The sequence below is a fragment of the Semicossyphus pulcher genome, unplaced genomic scaffold (assembly GCF_022749685.1).
Source record: "Semicossyphus pulcher isolate SPU_LCO1_2020_fin unplaced genomic scaffold, fSemPul1.0.p SCAF_6, whole genome shotgun sequence".
Classification (NCBI taxonomy): domain Eukaryota; kingdom Metazoa; phylum Chordata; class Actinopteri; order Labriformes; family Labridae; genus Semicossyphus; species Semicossyphus pulcher.
Window position 1 is genome coordinate 10436055 of NW_027211737.1, and position 21901 is coordinate 10457955.

The following is a 21901-nucleotide window of genomic DNA, read 5'->3' on the forward strand; positions in this document are numbered from 1 at the left end:
TTTTTTTTGCTCCACATCTTAACTGAAACTGGACTTTTGTTGCCAAGCAACCCGAACATTCTCCTGCACTCTGTCTACAGGTTACCACAGATCAGCTGTTTATTATCATGTACATTTATCTGTGTGTTTTAATTTATCATCAACCAGTGAAAGAAGAGTCTGCTGTGTGATTCAGAGGTACCAGCTTGATTAATGTAGACATACACCATACACGGTCTGCTGTAATGTTAATTAACAGTATTCAGAACAGCTGGCTGAGTGAAAAGTGATGCTCTACATCAGCACTGACGGAATGCCTCTTATCCAATCAGATAACTTGGGCAGAACTGTTGTATATTATCGAATAAAAATGTTGGATCTTGAACTTGTGACTTGTTAAATACTATAGCTAAGAGATTATTTAACCAAATCTAAAAAAAAAACTCTGCATTCCTGGATCTATCCCTCTTTATAGTCATGATTTTGGCACTTATTTACTGTATTCTGTAACATATTTTAAGCTCATTTTATGCGACTGTCTTTGGGACCACAATCTGACAGAGTTGACAAAGGGTCAGACTTGTTTGCTGCAGCACATTTAAGGAGACTCAACTCTGAAGAAACTGAATTTTGCTAAAAATTTGCCACAGAGAAGAAAAGTGTAAACCTTATAAAAAAAAAGAAGACTTGAAACAGATGAAGAATAAATTGTTTAATTATCAAAATTGTAACTCGTACAATTCCCTGAAGAAAGAATGACCGATATGAACTGTTAAGACAGCGTAACAAACCATTTACCCTCCGTTTCACTCAGTTTATCATCCATGTAAAAACAGTTTTTTGGTTGTTTTACGGTTTAATTTGTTCATCGTACAGAAGAGTTCTGTAAAGCTGTTCAAAGACCTCATCACATTATAGACTCACTTGTATTTCTGTATCAAAGAATTTGTAGGAACAAGTAAACTTCTGTCCAAGAGAACAGAAATCCGAAGACTTGATAACTGAAAGCATAATGACACTGTTAAGAGGCAATGGAAGACACCAGGAAAGACAATTGACACACTGAAAATGTGATTTCAAGGGGACAAAAAGCAGAGACGAGGCACTGGGAGTTTTATCCCTCATCAAAAACCGATTTAAACCACATGGCCGTTTAAAGTTCCCACACTCGAGGTACTGTAGAGGGAAAGACGAGCTGATAGCAGCGAGTTTGAGAAGCTCAAAAGTCCTCTTCAGCACTTCTACTCCTGGAGCTCTTGAGGTGTTTCAGACGCTCGATGCACTCCTCCACACTGCGCTCGCCGTGGACTTTGTTGTCCCGGGTGCGTACATTCACAGTGTTGCTGGTCATCTCCTTCTCTCCCACCACTTTTCCAAGCAGGGAAACATGCAAAGAGGACAAAAGAAATCAATATCTGGATGGTCAGCGAACAAGAGAGAACAAGATAAACAGATTAAGAGTAGAAGAAAGTGTGTTGCCACTGACCCAGGATGAAGTTGTACTGCGCCAGCTGTGCATTTCGAATCTTTTTGTTCAGAGTGCAGCCGGGGTCCAGATCCACGTCAGCCATGAAGCCGCTGTTGTGGAACTCCTGCTTGACCTGCCAGAGAAACAACAGTCAAAGAAAGTTAAGGCTTTGCCAGCGTTAAGAAAACAATTAATTAATTTTACGTTAATAATTTCAATGTATTAATTATAAGTTTTTAAATCTGGCCGAGCACATTTTGGATTAGTTGTCAATTTGGCCTTAATGACGGTTACATTTCTACCACCATTGTTGTCACAGCTGTGGACCTGCTGTCTTTTCCAGTGCCAGGGATATCAGCACTGTACAGCTGTTTATTTCTAAATGTTCATTATATGCAAGTAACAATGTGTTTAACACAGAAAGTATGACAGGAATTCAACTTTTAGACATTTTAAAAGTTAAACAAAAGTTGGATTTAATTTCTATAACTATCTTACATTGACCACAAAAAAATCGGTTCAAAAAGGGCAACAAGCGCGTGAACCCCCAATCATCAGCCCCTTTCACACATGCACTGCGCTCATGAACATTTGCTAACTTTCTTCGGGTGGGCTGCATGTTTTAACGCAAACAGCCGAATTTTTGACCCCGATTTTATCCTGACTTTTTCCTTGTGTGTGTGTGTGTGTTTTTCTGACAAGCATGTGTGAAGACACTGCTCATGGTTCCGGAAAGACAAGACCTTTTTACACTGCAGTGCTGCCTAACAAAGCTCTCCCATTATGCAGCCTTAAAGCCTCCCCAGTCTGTGTTTTCAATAGAGTTGCAGAAGCAAAACGTGTGTGAGGTGTAAACAAATAGCACATGCTTCAAATACACACACACACAGCGCTGTTCCACCCTGCCAGCTCTGCTGTTTACACAGACGCTGTTTTGCCTCTGTTACTACTTCCAATGCCGGCTCAGAAGGAGATCTACTTCGCCCCACCATTCAGCCTCCGTGCCTTTTACACAGAAGACGGAACGTAACGGAGGCGTAATGATGCCGCCTTGAACTGGCACTGTATAAGGGGCTACAGAGAGCAAGTGGAGAGTGTCCAGTAAGATAATCGATCATACAAGCAGCTTGGTCAAATGTTTATGCAAGGTAAAACAAAGGATAATAATTACCTGTCTGTCTGCTCTAAAAATCCCCGGCAGTTTACTGACTCACTTCCCAATTCATTTTCTAAGCCACTTGCTCTAGTTGTGTGTAGAGTTTTCTACACAACACCTGAATACAGTTTTTATAGACATTGTAGTTCAATGGTTTTTGGTCATGTCAGTAAGAATAAACACCTCTTAAACCACAATGAACAAAGCAACATCACAATACTGGAGCAGCAGGGGATTCCAGCCTGTGAGTGCATCCATAATAAACACAGACAGCTTAGTGTTGAATCAAAGTGCCTCAGGGTGCCGTTTGTGCTGCTTTGAAGAAAGAAAATGGAATAAAGTGGTCACCTTCTGAGCGTAGTCCTCGTAGGCCCCTCCCACAGGTACGACCATCACTTGGCGAGGAGAGAGCCACAGGGGCCTGAAACACAACACGACACGTTTAAATATAACAAGTTATATAACAAAAGAACACAAATATTAGCAACCCCACAGAACTGACTCTCTTAATGTCTCATATTTCTGTTCAGTCATGTAGAAAATCAGTCCTCAGGAGGAAATAATAATTGCACAAAAACACCCATGTCTGTGTTGGCTCAAACTCGACAGATCAACCCTTTGAAATGGATTGTTTACAAACCATTTGCCTCCGTAGTTCTCAGTCAGAATAGCGATCATCCTCTCCACCGATCCAAGGATAGCTCTGTGGATGATCACTGGTCTCTTCTTGTCGTCACCATCGTGGCTACAATTTTATTTAAAGGGGAAAAAAGAAATTAGAATCTCACAGGAAGCAAGAAATCCAAAAAGAAAAACAGTGGCCATCAGGAAAAATAACTATATTCTTGTCGTTCAGGCTGCTCTGTTTACGTTGGTTTTCCTTTTTCTCTTTCTTATATGAAACACGGCAGACATTTACAGCAAGATTAAAAAAATATAAAGCCTCTGGGGCAGCAATAAACACCTCAGTTCTTCGCACAGACTGTATAAAAAAGATGGACAACATGACAGCTCCCTTAAAGTGAAGCCAAAACATTTTGAGCGCCCCCTGCTGACTGGCTGCAGTATAGGTCATAAAGCCCGCCTCCTCCATGTTAACAGCTGGGACATGAGTCAAACTATAAAATCAAATAAATGTTTCTCAAACATGGTTTCTGTCATTATAGTTAGTTCTTATCAGGCTGATTTACGTCCAAGTGAAGTTATTTGACGCTGCAAAAAGGATGATTGACAGCTCTGTTGACAAATACAGCTCCTGCAGATATGTTCCGGATTAGGAGAGCAGAGGAGGAACGGTGAGACGTAACCAAAACAATCACTACAGTCATTGAGGTTCCTATACCTGTGAACGTCTGCTTCAGACCAACACAAAGAAGCTGTTCTACTGTTAAATACCCCAACGTGCGGGATCCCTGCTGTTTTTTCTCAGGTGTGTGTTTTGATGAGCAGAGTTCTACTGCGCAACTCTGGCTCCAAATGATGCCTGTCACGGGGGCTGTTTTGGCTTCAATCTTGTACAATGAGAGGAGATGGAGACGCGTCGTCCATCTATAAATAGTCATTTTTTCTTCTCCATAATGACAGTCTAATTATCGGCTTTCACATCAGCACTTTCTCCAATGATATTTAAGTTAAAATTCTTTATGTTAAATGTAAAACAATAGGTTAAATTCTATAATATAAAAATCATTTTAAAGCTGCTTTTCTTCTTTAAAGTGGATATCAAAAAGCAGCAGTAGTTACCTGACAAAGGTGAGGTTGAAGCGGATCGGAAGCTGGAAATCGAGCTGGATTGTGGCACACTGATGGTACCGACCGATGGCGTCCTTGATCTGAATGTCGATCTGCAAACAATGGGCACAAATGATCAGTCCGGACCCTCCTGCTGTGTCACAGTTAAAGTATATCATTACTGCAGCTCATGGCTCACCTTTGGTCCATAAAAAGCTCCGTCACCGGGGTTGAGGACCCATTTCTCCCCAAACTCGTTCAAGCTGTTCTCCAGTTGCTGTGAAAACAAACAATTACTGCTTTGTGACAATATCAATGTCAGACCGACATGCGAGTAAACAGCAGTGTTAAGCAAAGCTGTATATTTAGACCTGACATTTTCTTCATCTGGAACTAATCACTGAACTGAGAAATGTTAACGTCTCAATAATATTTTATGGTCGCTTGTGGGAGTTAATGAGGTGAGGGAAACACTCAGCAAGTTCTGTTCCAGTCACTATGCCAAGTTTACAAGTCAGTTATTTTGTGTATATAATTTTCCACCTCTGTGCAGACAAACATTAATCATAAAAAGTGAGAGCTGAATTTATGAAATGTTTCCCCAGAGAAACGTGACTCCCCGATAGGTCGAACAAATGACGGTACAGTTTACAGGCTATTGTAATTAGCACATGCAGTAAGTAAGAAGCAGCACAATATGTACTCTGTAGTCTCTTTTGTCTGTTCTTTCTATCAGCACACTACAAAGTCTTTCATTTTTAAATAGTTACAATGGCCTCTGGATTGATTGTTGATAAAATGACTATATATATATATATAAATAATGTTTTATCAGCTACGTTCTGCTTCCACTGGGCAAAACACACAAAATGAAGATAAATTGCAGCTCTGACGACAGAACAAAGACACCACTGAGCGTAGACCACAGAGACGTATTTAAAAGAGATTATAAAATACCAATACGGGACAAATAGAAGCAGTTATTAGGATAGAATTCCAATATCTGCTTTATATCCGGCTCACATTTTATCTTGTGTATTGAGCTGTCGTCTTTTAAAGTATGAATGTGGATACAGTCCCCTGTGGGCAACCGTCTGTGATTAGTTGAAGCTTAAGCCCACGTAAATCTTTCTGGCAGATGTGGAAAAAATTGCAGCATTTTCTGTTGGAAAAAAACAGACGATACATTCTACAAAGTCCCAAAGACTTTGACACCGAGCCGCCTGCAGTCGATTCAGATGCCAGCCTTACACTAACCCTGAAAGGCGGGACAATCGATAAGATAAAACTTTAATAAACAAAGATGTGGGATATGACACATGGTGGGGGACAGCAGAGCATTAAAAGAAAAACAACGCAATCCAACATCTCTGTGGCACAAATTGGCTGGTGCAAGTTGCACTGCTGATGTAATATATTACTAGCTAGAGAAAACATACCTCTCAGTCAGCTCAAGAGTGAAACAAATGTGATGTGAAGACTATTTAAAGGGCCAGTTCACCAATTTTCAACCTCAGTCCTATCATGCTAATTTGGGGAGCTAATGCCATTATGGTAGGGAAAAAATGCGCTCTGTTCCTTTGGAGGACGCTATCCGCTTCTCCAACGGGCCTTTGAAAACCTCCACCAGACTACGTGAAATGTGTTATCTGTCGGAGGCCAGGGAGCTCGCTAAACTACACTTCCTCAATCTAGGACGCCCGCCTCCGATGTCATGTCTCGTTCTAAATCGTCAGGTTTGAAATGTAGACTGCAGACCTGAAGATTGTTTAGACGATCCAGCGGTATATTCTCGTTGTGTTTCCGATTCTGTACTGCTCTGAGCCATTGCCTGCAGAGAAACGGTAGTATTTCACTCCAGCGTCTCTCGCTTCAGAGGGAGGGGCGCAATGCACTCTGGGTGTTGTAGGAATGTAGAATGGGCGAAACCACGAACTGTTTGTACAACTTTCTCCACAGCTATGGCGCCAATTACAAATATGATTGCTTCAATCGATTACAGAGAACACCAGCTTTGACTGACAGAATTGCTCCGTTAGTGCAAGACTAATACTAATAACCAACCTGTGTGCTCTATGTACTTGTGCAACTGATAAGCAATACAGTATACACACTTTAATTCAACAACTGTTATTAAGTGTTGATATAACAGATTCATGTTAGACTTGAAATTGTTGCAAGAGAGACCCTCACTGTGTTTCATGTAATGTTTAAAACATAATAAAGACAAAGAAACAATCATCAGTCAATTTAACTCACCCTCACTCTTATTACTACTTTTTTTCGGAGCTGGTTGTAAACATTACCTGCTCACTGTAGAGCGACTTCGAGCTGAACCAGAGATCTAAAATATGGAGCTGTTCCACAGAGAGCAAATTTGATATGACAGCAAAAGGCAGACAGTGATGGCACTGATGTAGATTCTCTAGAGATGAACGAGCAGTTTCTGAACTGACAGCAGTTCTGCAGAATAAAACTCATTCATTAAAATATAAATGTTGTCTGGCTCTACGAATCACACTCTTCCATTTGCTGTCTGTGTAGCGGCCCCGCAATTTCCATTTGATAATATCACAGATCAGCATCTTATTCTCCGGTGAGGCTCTGTGAGAATGCTGTTCACATTTCCGAGACAGAAACAAAGAGGTCCTCTGATTACCTTTTCTGCCTGGTCCCAGATCTCCGGCTCCCCCAGGAACTTCTCCGGTCTTGTGGACAGGTTGAGTTTGAAAGTGAAGCCGAACACTCCGTACACAGTACGCAGGAAGTCCAAGCAGCCCTTGATCTCTTCCTCAATCTGGGGTCAAAAACAAATTGGAACTGAAATTGCATCATCCCTCAGGGCATGGAAGCAAGTGTAATTGCTGCAGTAATGACTGATTCCATCTTTGTCTACGCTGGTATTAACAGATAATGAAATTATGATGTAATGAGAAGAAATGAGGATAAACTGCTCAGCTTATTGGAGATAATATGTCATTATTAAATATTTCCAGTTGATAAAGCTGTGAAATTCATCACTGCTGTGCTGCTTTTTCATTTTGAAGTCCTAGTAGGGCAATCTTTCACTACATCCCAAGTTTTATGCAAACAGCTTGAATGTGAAAACAGTCGTGGTAGAACAGGGTACAAAACACAGAAGGAAAGGGAGACGTCTCTCCCAAGCCCTAAATGAGACTGCCATCAGCTAGAAATACTGGCAATCATCACATAAGAACAAAGCATCAGCAGTCTGCAGTCTTTGTTTGGATTTGGTAAGTCGCTAAAAACAGCGACAGTTCAAGCAGCACTTTCCAGCAGCTGTAGGCGAAGAGAAAAATCAAAAGTGAGATAATTTGTACACAAAGTGTAATCAAATAATTAACCATCCAATCCACTGCCACGACTGATAAAAGAAAACACAATCAGTGGGATCCTTGCTGCAGGCGGCAGTGTCACTGCATTTGAACAAAGTAATTAAGAAATCTATTCGGTCTTCCAAAATCCTGTTTGTGTGCATTGATATTGGCAGTGCTGCTCTTTGCTTAAAAGGACTTAACATGCAAGTTGCTCCACCAGGCTGCAGCAGTCTGAGGAGCCCTCGAACTGTAGCTGAGGATGTGACACACTTTTCACCGATATCACCTGATTTTGTCCCATAAACTACGCCAGCAAGACAGTGAAGGAAGCCCACTTTTGAAGTCTCTCAGTTCATCAAACAGATATAATGGCAAAGTAGACACATTCATCTCAGTTATTGCCAGAAAAAGGTGATGGTGGTATGAATAATATCTTCTCTTAAAGAGTAAAGCACCAATTTAGCATTGCACTCCTATAACACTGTCACTCATGATGGACAGTTTTCGTAAAGTATCTAAATCAATGCAGCGGAACCAGAGATACCTTCCTTTTACTGCATGCATTCTTCTTCCTTGTCAAAACCTTTTACCTTAATTACCCACGATGCAATTGTCGACAGTTTGGACTTAGATTTAGGTGTGTTAAAATAGTTTTGGCTAATGTAGCCTTGAGCTGCTACCCTCAGGCAGAGCGGGCTTAAGAGGGCTGTAAGGTAAGCTCACCTCTCTCTTGCTCAATATTGCAAGATTACTTTAAAGGTGGGGTGTTACGCTAGTTTCAAGCTTCATATTTCACCCTGTGATACCTTTGGAGAAGTTTAGCATAATTTACAGTTAAAAGAAACTCATCATTTTTCTCACACTGCTGCTCTGTGCAGGCCCTCATACAGTCTCTGCCTGAAACGACTCAGTCAGCTCTGTCCCTTTCAGAAACCCCGCCCCTACAAGCCCACCTTCTTCTGATTGGCCAGCTCTCCGAAGCTTGCAGAGGGGCAGAACTCATAGTTTGAGGCACGCCTCCAACCCTGTGGTCGAGTTACAGAGTTGTCGGCAAAGAGTAAACTTTGAAAATTAATGTCTGGAAAAGTAAACACTGACGTCTTTCCTTCACAGCTAAAGAAACACTTTCTACAACTAACCAACTTAGCGAGCAGCAGAGGCAGACTGAGCTGCTGGGTGGGCGTGTCCTTGAACTGTGCCAGGGGCAGGAATTCTGCTGTGTCTCGGGCAGATGCCCAAATATAGAGTTCCTTCACTTTGTGACATCACAGTGCAGACTTTTCTAGTAGGGGATTACTCCAACATACTTTTAGCTACAGATTTGAAACTTGACCCACATTTAGTCTGGACATCCAACAATGTAACATTATATACATGTCTTAAAATGTGAAACAGTATAATACCCCCTCTTTAAGTTTCAAATATGTCACTCTGGCACTCCATGTTTCATCACAAGATCTCCCCAATATATGTAAAGAGACTGCTTTGTGAAATTTGTGGAATTGCTCCTTTAAGTCAAATTAATTGTTCTCATAGGGCTCTTTTGTTCCTCAGACTTCAATGGCTCCAATATACGGGTTGTATTTTGTGAACTGTGTGATGTCGGTGCATCAGTGTGGGACTCACCTGGTCCATGGTGCAGAAGATGTGAGCATCATCCTGCTGGAAGCGGCGGACACGAGTGAGACCTGTCAGGGCTCCAGACAGCTCGTTCCTGTGCAGGACGCCAAAGTCAGCCATGCGAAGGGGTAACTCTCTCCAGGAGCGCGGCCGGTGATCAAACATCAGACTGGAGCCAGACAGACAGAAGGACAGCGTGTGTGAAAAGGGACAAATTACAGCTGCTGGCTCCTACCTACAAGTCTCATAATAACTGAAATTGCTCTACTGCTTCAATACTACTATGAAAGACAATCAATATTTGATTTAACTGACATCCAACACTGTGACAAATGTGTTTGCAAGCTCAATTTTCATTTCAGCGAGATATCCAGAGGGGCTGCCCATGTGGAGAGCACAAAGATTGGCAGAGTAAAAAGGAGATAAAAGATTTGAATACAAAGAGCTGCAGTCTGGCTCTTTACACTGCAATGCAGCATTCAGCAGTAAATTGAAGTGGGTCATTCAACTACTGAAAACATGGCAAGAGCATCAATCCATTACAAGTAGAGCTCCACTGGATGAAAAACTAATGTAGCAGTGAAATATGAAGCTATTTCACAAAGACTGAGTCGAGTGCGGGTAACAAAACCCCTGTGCAAACTTATAAAGCTGTCTAAGTGTGCTAAAACATTGTTTAATGGTTCTCTGAGTTTTCCACGGTGCTGAGGGAGAATCGTTTTTTAGTTAGATATCAAACTATGTATTGTACCAAAGGAAAGCATTTTCTATTTTGAGAACCATATACTGAGCTTATTTAATGCTACAAGCAAATAATGACAGAGAATTTATTGCCTCCAATAAACAGTTGTTTTTAACTCTTTTTCACACTACAGCAAGATTTGATACAGTGTGTAACAGAAGTGGGTGTTTTCTCTTCACTTTATCTTCATTTTTTTCTAGTTCTCTGCGGCGATAATTAAAAAAAAACCCTCAAATGTGAGAAAAGTGAGGCCTTACCAGTGTCCTGGGCAGTTCATGGGTTTGAGGGCGAAGGTCTCCTTCTCGACCTCGAAGGAGAACATGTTCTCGCTGTAGTGCTGCCAGTGGCCGGAGGTCTGCCAAAGCTTGCTGTTGTAGATGTTGGGCGTCACCACCTCCTGGAATCCCCTCTTCCTGTACTCGCTCTGCCAAAGACAGAACAAGGTTTCACACAAAGAAGACAACGGTGCCACGATGATGCTCTGAATACGTCACAACCACAAACGACTGGTTTCTGAAGATACCTGGTAGAGATGTTTCGGTCATGAACGATTCGTTAAAAAATCTTTTTAGTGAATTGAATGATTTGTTCAAAACCATGCATTGATTCGTTGCTGCCGTTCATTAAATTCTCTCTCGCTTGATGTTAACAGAATTGCGTCTGACTCTGCTCTGCTCGCGGCTTCCCAATCCATTCCTTCTTCTTTTCAGAAAATCAGACTGATTGATGTTAGCATGCGTCAATAGCCTTTTGGAAGAGGGCTGTGTTTATCAAATGACCATGTCAATGGTGGTTAGGAGAACTACGGAACCTATCACTCGACCGAATGTGTCTCTCTCTCTCTCTCACTCGTCCACTGTACCGAAAATCTTGTGAGCGACACGACCCGATTACAAAGTATTTCAGGCGTTCATACAAAGCCAATTCACAGATGTTTTAACCACTGACAGATGAACACAAACTAAATTATGTTTATTTATTAAGACATTTTAACGTCAGAAGGTTTAGTAATGGACCAGCTGGGCCAAGTAACTGTTATATCGTCAAGATGATTTTAAGACAAGACCAGTGAATTGAACGGGAGCTGTCATTGTTCATAAACGAGTGAGAGTGAGGGAGTTGTTTCTTTGTCGTTACGGGTAAACTGGAAATGTCACTGAACGACTTGGTCAACGAGTCTCATGAACTAACCTTGCAGCTGAACGAGATTCGAAGATCAGAATCACTGCAAAGACCCATAAGTGCCATCTCTAATACCTGCGCACTCACTGATGGATGTGGATATAATTTAAAACGTGCATAACTCTGCAAGCAAAGGTTGTGTGTTGTAAAAAGCAAATTCCTACTAAGAATGTCCATGCCGCGGCATATTCATGACGTTTGGGGTAAACTGGAAGATAAAGGTGGACATTTTTGATCCAATTTTTAATGCCACCTTGGGCCGGCCTGTTTACTGACATCTGTTTTATAATGTTTTGTTATTATCAGATTTATTTTCTTTTAATTCTAAAATAGAATAATTTATTGTAAATCCTGTCACAGAGTTTATGATCAAAAAAAGATATACAATATTTAGATGATCTACATGTTTAGTTTCTGTGCAGGCAGAGCTGTTTCATAAGCACATCTAATTACAAAATATCCTCAGTTAGAAATCCACTGAAACACATTAAAGTGAAATAGCTTCCATTGTGTGCTGCATAACTGACTGAAAACTAAGAAAGGTGCAAAAGAGCTTTCTTCAATGCTGCCAATCACGTCTGTTTTACATATTTAAATTTATTCCAAATAACTGGAACCAAATAAAAAGCTCGTTTGATTGATTGATGATTCATAAATAGGTTTGTGCTGAAGGCAAGTCACACAAAGCAAAGTTATTTTTTCTATTACCTGGCCAGAAATAACACATTTCAGATTGACAGGGCACAAATTATGTGTCAACATCTAAATAAAGCATTATTGTGGAGGGGTAGAGAGGGTTTGCATATGAATTTGCATTTAATTGATTGTGCGCACACACAAGGCAGAACCCTGGTGAGACTTGATTCTTTAGCCATTAATTATCACGTTCAAGAATCAAATCAAAAGTTACTCCTGTTGAAAGACTATGATGCTTAAAGTGTATTTCATTTGCAGCTCTGTATTTTGTAGCAATAGAAAGTAATTATAATAGCGAAGGACGTCTTCTGTTCTTTCCTTCTCCCCAGGTCTCCATGCAAATTCAAACTTTCTGACTCATACCCTCTGTCTTTTCTGTTTCTGAAAGTTTAGAGTGGGATCACAGCAATTACCCACTGTGGGTCTGTCAGCCTTTACTCACTCTGATGAACTCAATCAGGGCGTTGTACAGGAAGGCTCCCTTAGGCAGGAAGAAGCAGCTGCCAGGACTCAAGTCATGGAAGAAGAACAGGTCCTGCTCCTGAAGAAACAGAAATAGTTTTGTTAGTGTGATGGAATAACAACAAGGGTCACCATTCAGGTCAAACTGGTTTCAATTAAAAATAACTCAACAGCAAATAACGTATTTATTTTAACTAGAGTTTAACTCACAATGTACTCTCTCTTGTTATTTTTCTCACACCTGTTATTGTACTGAATGGAACCGCACACACACGCCCTGTCTGAACTGTCAACAAATTATTTTATGGCAATAGAAGCGTTACAGTTCAACAAGACCGTTCCAAAGACTGTGAAGTATATCTCTTAAAAACTGCCTTATGTCACATGTTAATTTGACATCCCTCACAGCTGAACAGGGCTTGTGTTATTTTTTTCTCGTCATTAAAATAATAATAATAAAACATTAAAATGTAACAACTTAAAGCTACCTTTGTTTAGTTTTTTTGCCGTTCTGTTGTTAAATAGGAGTACTACATCTTCCCACTTTTCAGAGATGAACAGTCTGTTGAATAGAGGTGACTTGGTACAATCACACACGTCAAACCCAGTTCTTGGTCTTATACTTTGTTAGAATTATCCTCTCTGTATCATATTACATATTTCTTCTGAAAGGTATCATCATTGCAACTTCACTGTCAAATCACAGCTTCATGAACTAAACAGACAAAAACCAACAGACCAAAAAAAAGCTGCTTTTGTAAAAAAATTGAACCTGAATGAGACTCGGTTCATACCCGGCCCAGTTTGCGGTGATCTCTGTTCTTGGCCTCCTCCTGAAACTTCTCCCACTCTTTCAGCATTTTGGGGTCAGGGAAGGAGATTCCATAGATCCTCTGGAGGGTTTCCATGTCAGCCTTTCCCTCCCAGTATGTGGACGAATTCTAAAGAAAAACCCACAAAAACATAGAATATGTTAGCTTTCATCTGGGTCGATCAAACCCCTTGAGAATAAAACATAAGGTAACTCTGCTCTAAAAATGGGGACAAATGTGCTTACTGCCGCACATTCAGGGCACAGACTACTGTTCTTAAAATATATCACATTTAATCCATAAGCAGTTCACATATACAGGAACAAAAAGGCTCACCTTGTGGATTTTGAGTGCCTTGATTTTCCCAGTATGTCTCACATGGGGCCCCCGACACAGATCAATTAAGGGACCACACCTGAAACACAGAATATTATCAGTGTTGACTATTGTTTTTAAATCCTAACCTAATGGATTCAACAAAAGACACATCTTTTAAAACAGCTCAAAAATATAAAATGTCATTCAAACAAATGAGAATTTTTTCCTTGAAAATCTGGGACCTTTAGTCTTTAGCAAACCTCACCAAAATACAATTGACCCTTCGCTAAGTCCCGCCCACCTTGGTTACTGTTGCTATGTCTGTCAAGCTTTCACTCCGGCATGTAAATATTACGGCGTTTTCAACTATAATAGTGAGAAATGTTCCAAGGGAAATAATAGCAAATGTCTGGAAAAATAAGTCCCGAATATCAGAGAGAAGTCGTCAGAAAGGATGGCAAGACGTATTTCAAAGCTACATCCAGAAAATAATTTGTCAGCGGAGTGTTGAGAAGGACGAGGACGTAAAAATCAAGCCAAAAGTTTACCAGTCAGACACGTGTTGATAATTCATGCTTAAGACGATCATATACAGGAACAACACTGTTCTTGCACAGCAGGGTGAGTCAATATATTGTTTCATTTCAAGCTAATGTTTAGTTATGACTCCCTATAACTTTCATTCCCTAATATGCTTTAACCCATTGCTAGCAAACTAAATTATCTCACTTTTTCATTTTGTTTAGAGCGCGTCAGGATATTGCTCGCATATCGTGGGCTTGATCCACACACTGGCTCTCCTAAAGGCACAAAAAGAAAGCCCAACAAAATCCTGAAGTTTGCCACAACAATGGCACAAACAAAAAGGGGATTAAAAAAAAAGGCTGTGCGGATTTCATCGATGGTGGTAGCAAAGGCCAGACAGGATCTCAAGCTGAGACCAGTTGACTGTCGTCCACAATTTTTAATCCATGTCCGACATCTCTCCTGTTGAGTTTTTGGCTTCGGAAAAGCGAAAAATATGACACCCCCCTCTAAACTTTGAGGATATGCTGTTGGACTTGCAGATTCCATGTGCACACCTTTTCGGCATTTCTCCTCGTTCTGAAAGCTTGACAGGCCTCCTGTGCCTAGTTACGGTTGCTAACGTAGGATTGAACAGTGGCCGTTCAAGGGAGGGGCTTAGCGAAGGGTCAATTGAATAGTGCATTTTTGAGGGGGTCATCTTCAAATGTGGTGTGCAAGTGGTTGTTGCAGCATACACAGATAATACTTCTCAGTTGGATCCGTCTGTTTGTGGTTTTCGTTTTTTAATTGGACTACAAAAATAAAGAATATCAACAGAATTGATCTTTAAATTATAGACATAAAACATGTTTTGACTCACCTGTAAACTGTGGTGGTGGGAGTGGTAACCTTCTCATTCAGAATGCGGCACTTAAACGTGTTGTACTGTCAAGCAGAAGAGATGGTTTCAGAGTTCTGTTACTTCTTAAGTATTCCTCTTTTCATGTGTGTGTGCTTTCAGATACCTTGAACATTTCCAACAGAGTTTCCTTCTTTATCTCCAGCCTCTCAAACGGCTGCTTCTCCTTGATAATTTTCTTGCACAAGTTCTCCAAACCCGGGAAGTCATTGCTCGATACGCCCCTGTCCCAAACAACGACAGATACATGACATGAACATCACATCCAATGACAATGAGGGTCTTAGTCCTACATTAATATGCAAACTGCTTTAAAATGCTAAATTTAGTCTGCCAGTGCTTCTAGAGGACATCGTGGATGTGAGCAGGAATTTAGCCATGCGGCCAGACTTCTTCACCAATGTAACTCTTTGACTTTTACAAACTGATGACCTCTGCAAAGCATGGCCAAATAGTTAAAAGTCCTTGGCTTTAGGGCTTGAGCAATGTCAGAATATCCTTGCAAAAAAACACAGCCTCCAAGAATGCTATTAGCATAAAACGACTTCATTAAGGAGGTTGTAGAATTAATTAGACAGCGCTCCTCACGCTCTCCCACTGCCTGAAGTCGGGAGAAATGCATCTGTTTCAGGGAAAGGTCAAATGAAAAAGTTGTTTACGACAAAGAGGCATTCACATTTCTGAGGGCGTCTCAAAGCACTTTTAAAGCTTCACTCAAGTTATCTCCAGTTCTGTGTGTTTTCAATACATTTGCTTAAAGGCTTCGAATTCTGTGGGCTGATATATAAAGATGTCATTTCAAATCCACGCCCAAGAAAAATCCAGCTTGACAGCATTAGTGTCATTACACTCCACCTGTTTTGTGTTTACCTCCAGCCTTAGACAGTGAACCAGACTGGCAGCCGCTAAGCTTTGAAGCACACATCAAAATAACACTGGGAGATGACTAACACAACTAATTATACAGACAAATCTAAACCCCAAAGCCTGTGACTCACTCATTGTTCTCCAAGAACATGTCGTAGTAGAAGCCGCTCTCGATGGGGGGACCGTAGCAGAGGCAGCCTCCGTACACCCTCTCCATGGCTTCACCCAGGATATGAGCACTAGAGTGCCAGTACACCTAAAGAACGTGCAATAAAACACAGCCAGATCAGCAAGTACAAGTGAAGTGTATCCTGTTGTTTTGAGTGAGAAGTATGAAAGCACTGACAAGACACTTTTGACCTTCATGTCTGGTTCATATTGCGTTCATTCACTTTGCTGCAGACTTCGTTTGAGGAAAAAAATTAAACTGTCAAATCACTTCTGAATTCTGACGATATGAAAGATGTAAAAAAAAATCTGTTCCACAAAACCTGCTGACAATTGGTACCATAAAAAGCAAAGTGGCTGAGACGGTTGAATCAAAAGTACTTAAAAATGTCAAATGGCTCTTCAGGTAAAATATTCGGCCCCTTGTTCAGACAATGAAGTTCAAATTGGACTTTTATTTTCGGAACAAGTCTCGTTATTCTCTTAGGAGAGCGGTTGCTGCCACTTTTATGACAGCACATGATTGCAGCAGTGATTTATTTTACACTCTCACGTCTCCTCTTAATGCCTTTGTGGATTGGACATTTGATGAAGAGAGGTCTGAGGTTTACTATTGATTGTAAACCTCTCATTCACACTGTAACCTTGAATGCATTGGTTAGGCTGCCCTTACTATACTTATCAATAAGACTGAATGAACTGTGCAAGTTGTTGATCACCTAGAGGCCACATTTTTTAATGATTTTGATTTTCAATGTTCAACTGAGGTTTTAATGGAGAAAAAGAAGAAGAAGAAAGAATTTTTCCCTGATGTATGATGAGCAGAATCTATATATCAGACTTGAAGTTAGTACCAACAGACAGCTTTACAAATAAAACAAATCTGAATGATGTTGCTACAATGTCAGAAGCATCTAAATGTCCCTTTTTTACAGTTGATTTAAAACTTTGGCACATAGAGTTTAGGTGCTCAAAAAAGATCAAACTGTGCATCAGGAAAAAGGTGTTAAAAAGGATTTACTGAGCCACACTGCAGTCTGCTCTCCCAATCCATATATGGGGGGGTATCAAATAAAAGCAGACCAAGGATGAGGTGGACTTACAGCTTGAGCCTCCTCATCATCAAACTTCAGCAATTGCAGGCTGCAGTCATCCTCCAAAGGTCTGTCCAGGTCCCACACATTGTTGTTCACTTTAGCGATCACTGTGCTGTCGGCGAGGCCTTGACTGGGCGTATGAAATAGAATTTTCCACATCAGATTTATGTGCAGATATAAAAGCTTGAGGTAAAGAAGGTGAATATAATATAATATAATATAAATATAACATTAAATCAGGTCTGAGTAATATTCGAACATAAAAACATTATCAACCAACCAATACTGGTTACATTCATGTTTAAGGACCTATTCTTTTAAGAGATCAATGAGATAAATTTGAGATAGCTTTGTATTTAGATATATAAAAAAATATTTATGCAATATAAAATTGTTTATTAACAAGATTTTTTTTTAAAATGATGTATGTACTCTATATGTTGATATACTCCCTTGCCATGCATGAAATACAGGTTCTTTAAAGTTTGCATTGTGTAATGACCAAGTAACTGTTATCACGAGTGCTACAACAGATGTAGTTTGGCCGGTCTTACAAGGAGTGCGTTTATTTATTATCTTATATCCTGTGCCTGAGGAGGATTTAAATGGATGCTGCTTACAGCACAATGCCACACATTTAAATCCCAAACCCCTGCTTTTGAAATTGGCTTGCTCACCAAAAACATAACACTTATGGGAAATTAAGGGTCAAAACCAGCTGCAATATACACCAATGTGCTAATTGCATCCTGAAAGAAATTCAAAGGTGGGGCTGTGGTTGGTGCTTTAAAATCATATGGAGCAATACTGGGATCCACTCTTACAGTAGTGATGATAGGGATCCTGACATTTCCGAAAGCTTCTTACTGTGTTTACTTAGCAGTCTGTTCACGTGACCTTTGGTTATCAATATTTGGTCTCTGCTGACAGACTTTTGTCAACTACTGTGTCAGTAGGGAGTTCATTCATAGGGTGCCCCATGGCTAAATTTACTCTATATTCTTAACACTAATGAGTTATTTTTAGGAGAGTATCTACTTGTCTTGGGCAGACAGTCTAAGGTTAACACGTGTCATTTCCAATTACTGTTTTATAATGTGGGGGTTGTGAAGCCTTTTGAAAGTATGATTGAAGACTGTACTAATAAATATGACAGCTAGTCTTTGGAAATTAAATTTCTGAAGGACCCTTAAGATTTTAATTTATTTGTATTTTAAATGAAAGCTGGGTGTCACATTTAATACGAATCGATTGCAGCAATCCAGTCAGCACACTGACCTGATTCCACAGGCCACCTGGTATGGTGTGGTCTTCCAGGACTCGGCATCAACCACCTTTCCATCAGGCAGGGTCACCTTGATGGCTTTGCTGTTCTTCTCAGCCCGCTCTGCCATCAGGGCTTCATGCTCAGCTTTCAGCTTTGCATACAGAGAAAGACGATCCTCGATGTACTGAGGCGGAGGCGCTAGCTGAAAAGCAACAAAATAGGAACCATTAATGGAGTTTGTTGATGACGTTGTTTCTGTGTATTTCACTTTCAGGTACGATTCTGTGCTAAAAGTTTATGAAACTCTTACAAATAAAAAGTCCATCAGTTTATAGTCTTAAAGGGAATGTTGCTCACTCTACCTCATCTTGTACTTTGTGTTTATGATGAACATCAGTATAAAGTGCAAGAGCAAGATGATGCACTGAGAGACTAACAGTTTATTTTTCAGCTTGCTTAATCTTTTTTATCTGCAATGAAACTAAATTATATCTGTAGAGGAACTATCTCATAAGTGACTTTTCAATGTGATTCTTTATGATCATTTATTCATTGCACTTGGACACCAATGCTGTTTTAGCAGAACAAATGTTATAATATACTAGAATCTTATCATAAACCCCAACAAACATTTTGAAGAATACAATGACAGAGTCCAACACAATAAATGGCATACACCACCTTTCAAGCTACTGTAAAACAACATTGTTATGATGTCCAATAATAGCACCTACATACTTTCCGACACTTAATTTAGAAACTCACCTCGGCCCTGCCTCCAGAGTCCCCAGCAGCATTTTTAGCCTTCTTCTTTCCTCCATCCTTACAGCATTCAGTTTTCACCTGTTCAAAAATTATACCATGGCGTTATTTACAATTTCCTTAGAAGAAAGTGGATATAACACAAGTTCAATGTGAAGCTAGTTCAGGTAAAACTTCACAAAAGATGGCATACTATTTATTTTAATAGAGATGGGAAGAGTACACACCCAACACTAAACAATGTTAAAACAAAACAGTAGTTACACAGCTATCATTAGACTGATAAATTCATTGACAATATACAAAAATATGCTATTTTAAAGATGCTTTCATTTCTGGTAGTCTGGTAGCTATGAATTTTTAAATGGTAGATGAGATACCAGACAAATGAATTTCCCTTTGGGGATCAATAAAGTTATTGTTATGTTTGTTATGTTATAGCATATTACAGTTACAAGCCATCCAGGGAGAGTTTAAAAGTGGTAGCCTAAGTGTAACCTTTATACTTAAAAACATCCACTTGGTCCATTTGGTGCATGCCGATTTGTAAAGAGAACATTGGTGATTCATACAAGGTAAAGTTATGGTCTAACATTGTGTGAGACCACCTACATGCGGTGAAACAGTAAATAGTCCGAATTTTAGATGGAGTCTGGCTTGACGCTCTTTCCATTACCATACCGTGCCAATTTATACGTGTAAATCCCTCATTAGTCAAACCAGCCAACTACAATCACTTAAATACAATGTGCAACAATTTACTTTATAAATTAATTAAAAGAAAAACATAAACTGCTGCTTGTGTTTTCATCACAGTAGCATTTCACGTCACGTCGTAGCCAACAAAACGAAACTCATTAAAGCTAGCAAGCACTAACGTTAACAGTTACCGCACTGCCTGTGGATATCTGACAGCATGAATCTGACTACAGACTATGCTAGCTGCTAGCTGGCTTATAGGACTTAAATGTAGGCGTTCGCGAGACTTAAGTATTACCTTTTTCCTCTCTTCCACTTGCATTTCGCTCATTTTCTCCACGACAGTCTGGTCAGCCATAACAAGTGAAAAGCTACCTCACTTTTAGAAGATAACTTTAGCAGGTCTGGCTAACATGTATGGACAGCAGGCAGACAGGGTGCCGGGTGAGGACTGATGACGTAGCCCGGATATTGCAATTCTGATGCAACATTGGCACAGTGGGCGGTGTTTTGTGTGAACATCCTTGTGAGATTAATCCACCTCCTAAATATGCTTATTGTGCAAAGAATTTACAGCAGTAGAAGGCTACTAGTGCTGACAATGTCGCTTTGATAACCTGCTGCTGTAACACCACAATTTCCCACTTTGGGATCAATAGTACATAGTACATCTATCTATCTATATCTATCTAATACACTATTGTTAAAAAAAATCCATCACCATATCAAAAGACATTTTAATAGGATTTAACATTTATTTAAACTTTTTTCAACCTTTTCAACTAATATCCTAAAATGTAAAAACGTTTTTTTGACATGACTTTACCGAAATAAATTAACAGTTTTTTCCCCTCAAAAAGTAATGACAGCCATCGGTAGGTAGCCAATACAAAAAAGGAGAAAAGTCAAAAACACAAAAGTCTGTGTATGTGTAGATTATCTAGTGTTAAAGAAATAATCTCGAAAATTTTAATTTAAATAAATGTCTGTCAAGTCACTATCTATTACCGAATGAAGTAACACAATAGTGATTGAGCCTAAGCCTCTGTATTTGCATTATTTAGTATTATTATGGACTGGGTGTCGGTGGCGACGTTCTCGGAAAAAATCATAAACAGCGCCCAGTTAGTGACGCGTTTTACATCAGCCAGCAGTAGTTGGTCTGCCAGAGAGGGTAGGCAGAGCTAAGCGGCTGCTTTTCCGGTCTCTGCAAGTGTTGTGAGTAAACAGTAATCTACTGTGGCTGAACAAACAAAGAACAGATTGATGACCACAGATACAACTTTGGTGTACTTAGTCCTATGGGGACTTAATGTTGACCTTTTGCTGGTTTTATTGTACTGATTCAGTTTAACAGATCCTCTGATTTAACTATTTTATGTGGTTACTTTTATATATAAAAAAATCTTCATTAGAGTCATTGCATTTGTTGTCCAATATTGTTTTCTCTGATTCACATTGCTTAGTAAATTTCCCCTTTGGGGGATCAATAAAGCTTATCTGATCTTATCTTCCATGCAAACTACAAAATATGATATATGTGTCAGCCTTTATTGGAAGTGAACTGGCTGTATAGCTGTACATTGACCTGAATAGACCAGAAGTCTAAGCTTGACAAAGCCTATGATGGGCAGGATAGGAAAGTAAGGACTATGCCTTTAATAAGGACAACCAGCTGCAGTTAGATTAGCTGATGTAGGATTGGAAATGAAAGTTGCTGACATTGTAAGCATTGTAAGGGGTCATTTGGTCTGGACTAAAATTGTACTTTTCCTCTTGTTGAAATACTCATTTTGGAAGTATTGATTATTAAGGAGGAGAAAAGATGGGTTTTGAGAAGTTGTTGTGAAGGCAGAATAAAAGAGGCCTTTCTATGTCGATAAAAATGATGGAAAATTGTAAATCTTTCATGTCATTCTAGTGAATTTTGTCTCTAGTGCAAGTCTGACAAAAATCTCAGCTTCTTATTTGAAATTCAATTTCTTCTTATTAATTATTTAAAAATACTAGAAACATAATTATGAAAACCATATACTTGTTGTGTTGTTGCCCAACTTACTGATCATAGAGCACAGCACTGGTGTGTTTTTAATCCTTAATCAGATGAACCA

General features: G+C 39.8%; 1 protein-coding gene across 1 annotated transcript; it reads right to left on the reverse strand.

The window, feature by feature from the left end:
* Positions 1–678: 678 nt before the first annotated feature.
* On the reverse strand, positions 679–20222 carry tars1 (threonyl-tRNA synthetase 1). The gene is made up of 19 exons (XM_069682833.1): positions 20089–20222; positions 19095–19172; positions 18341–18531; positions 17069–17192; positions 15929–16053; positions 15037–15154; positions 14892–14956; positions 13523–13601; positions 13169–13315; positions 12355–12453; positions 10292–10458; positions 9299–9461; positions 6994–7131; positions 4534–4611; positions 4347–4447; positions 3244–3348; positions 2952–3024; positions 1466–1580; positions 679–1347 (listed from the first exon to the last, which is right to left on the reverse strand). Exons 1-19 carry the CDS (start codon positions 20146–20148, stop codon positions 1199–1201), a joined length of 2175 nt encoding a protein of 724 aa, XP_069538934.1. The 5' UTR covers positions 20149–20222; the 3' UTR covers positions 679–1198.
* Positions 20223–21901: the final 1679 nt, after the last annotated feature.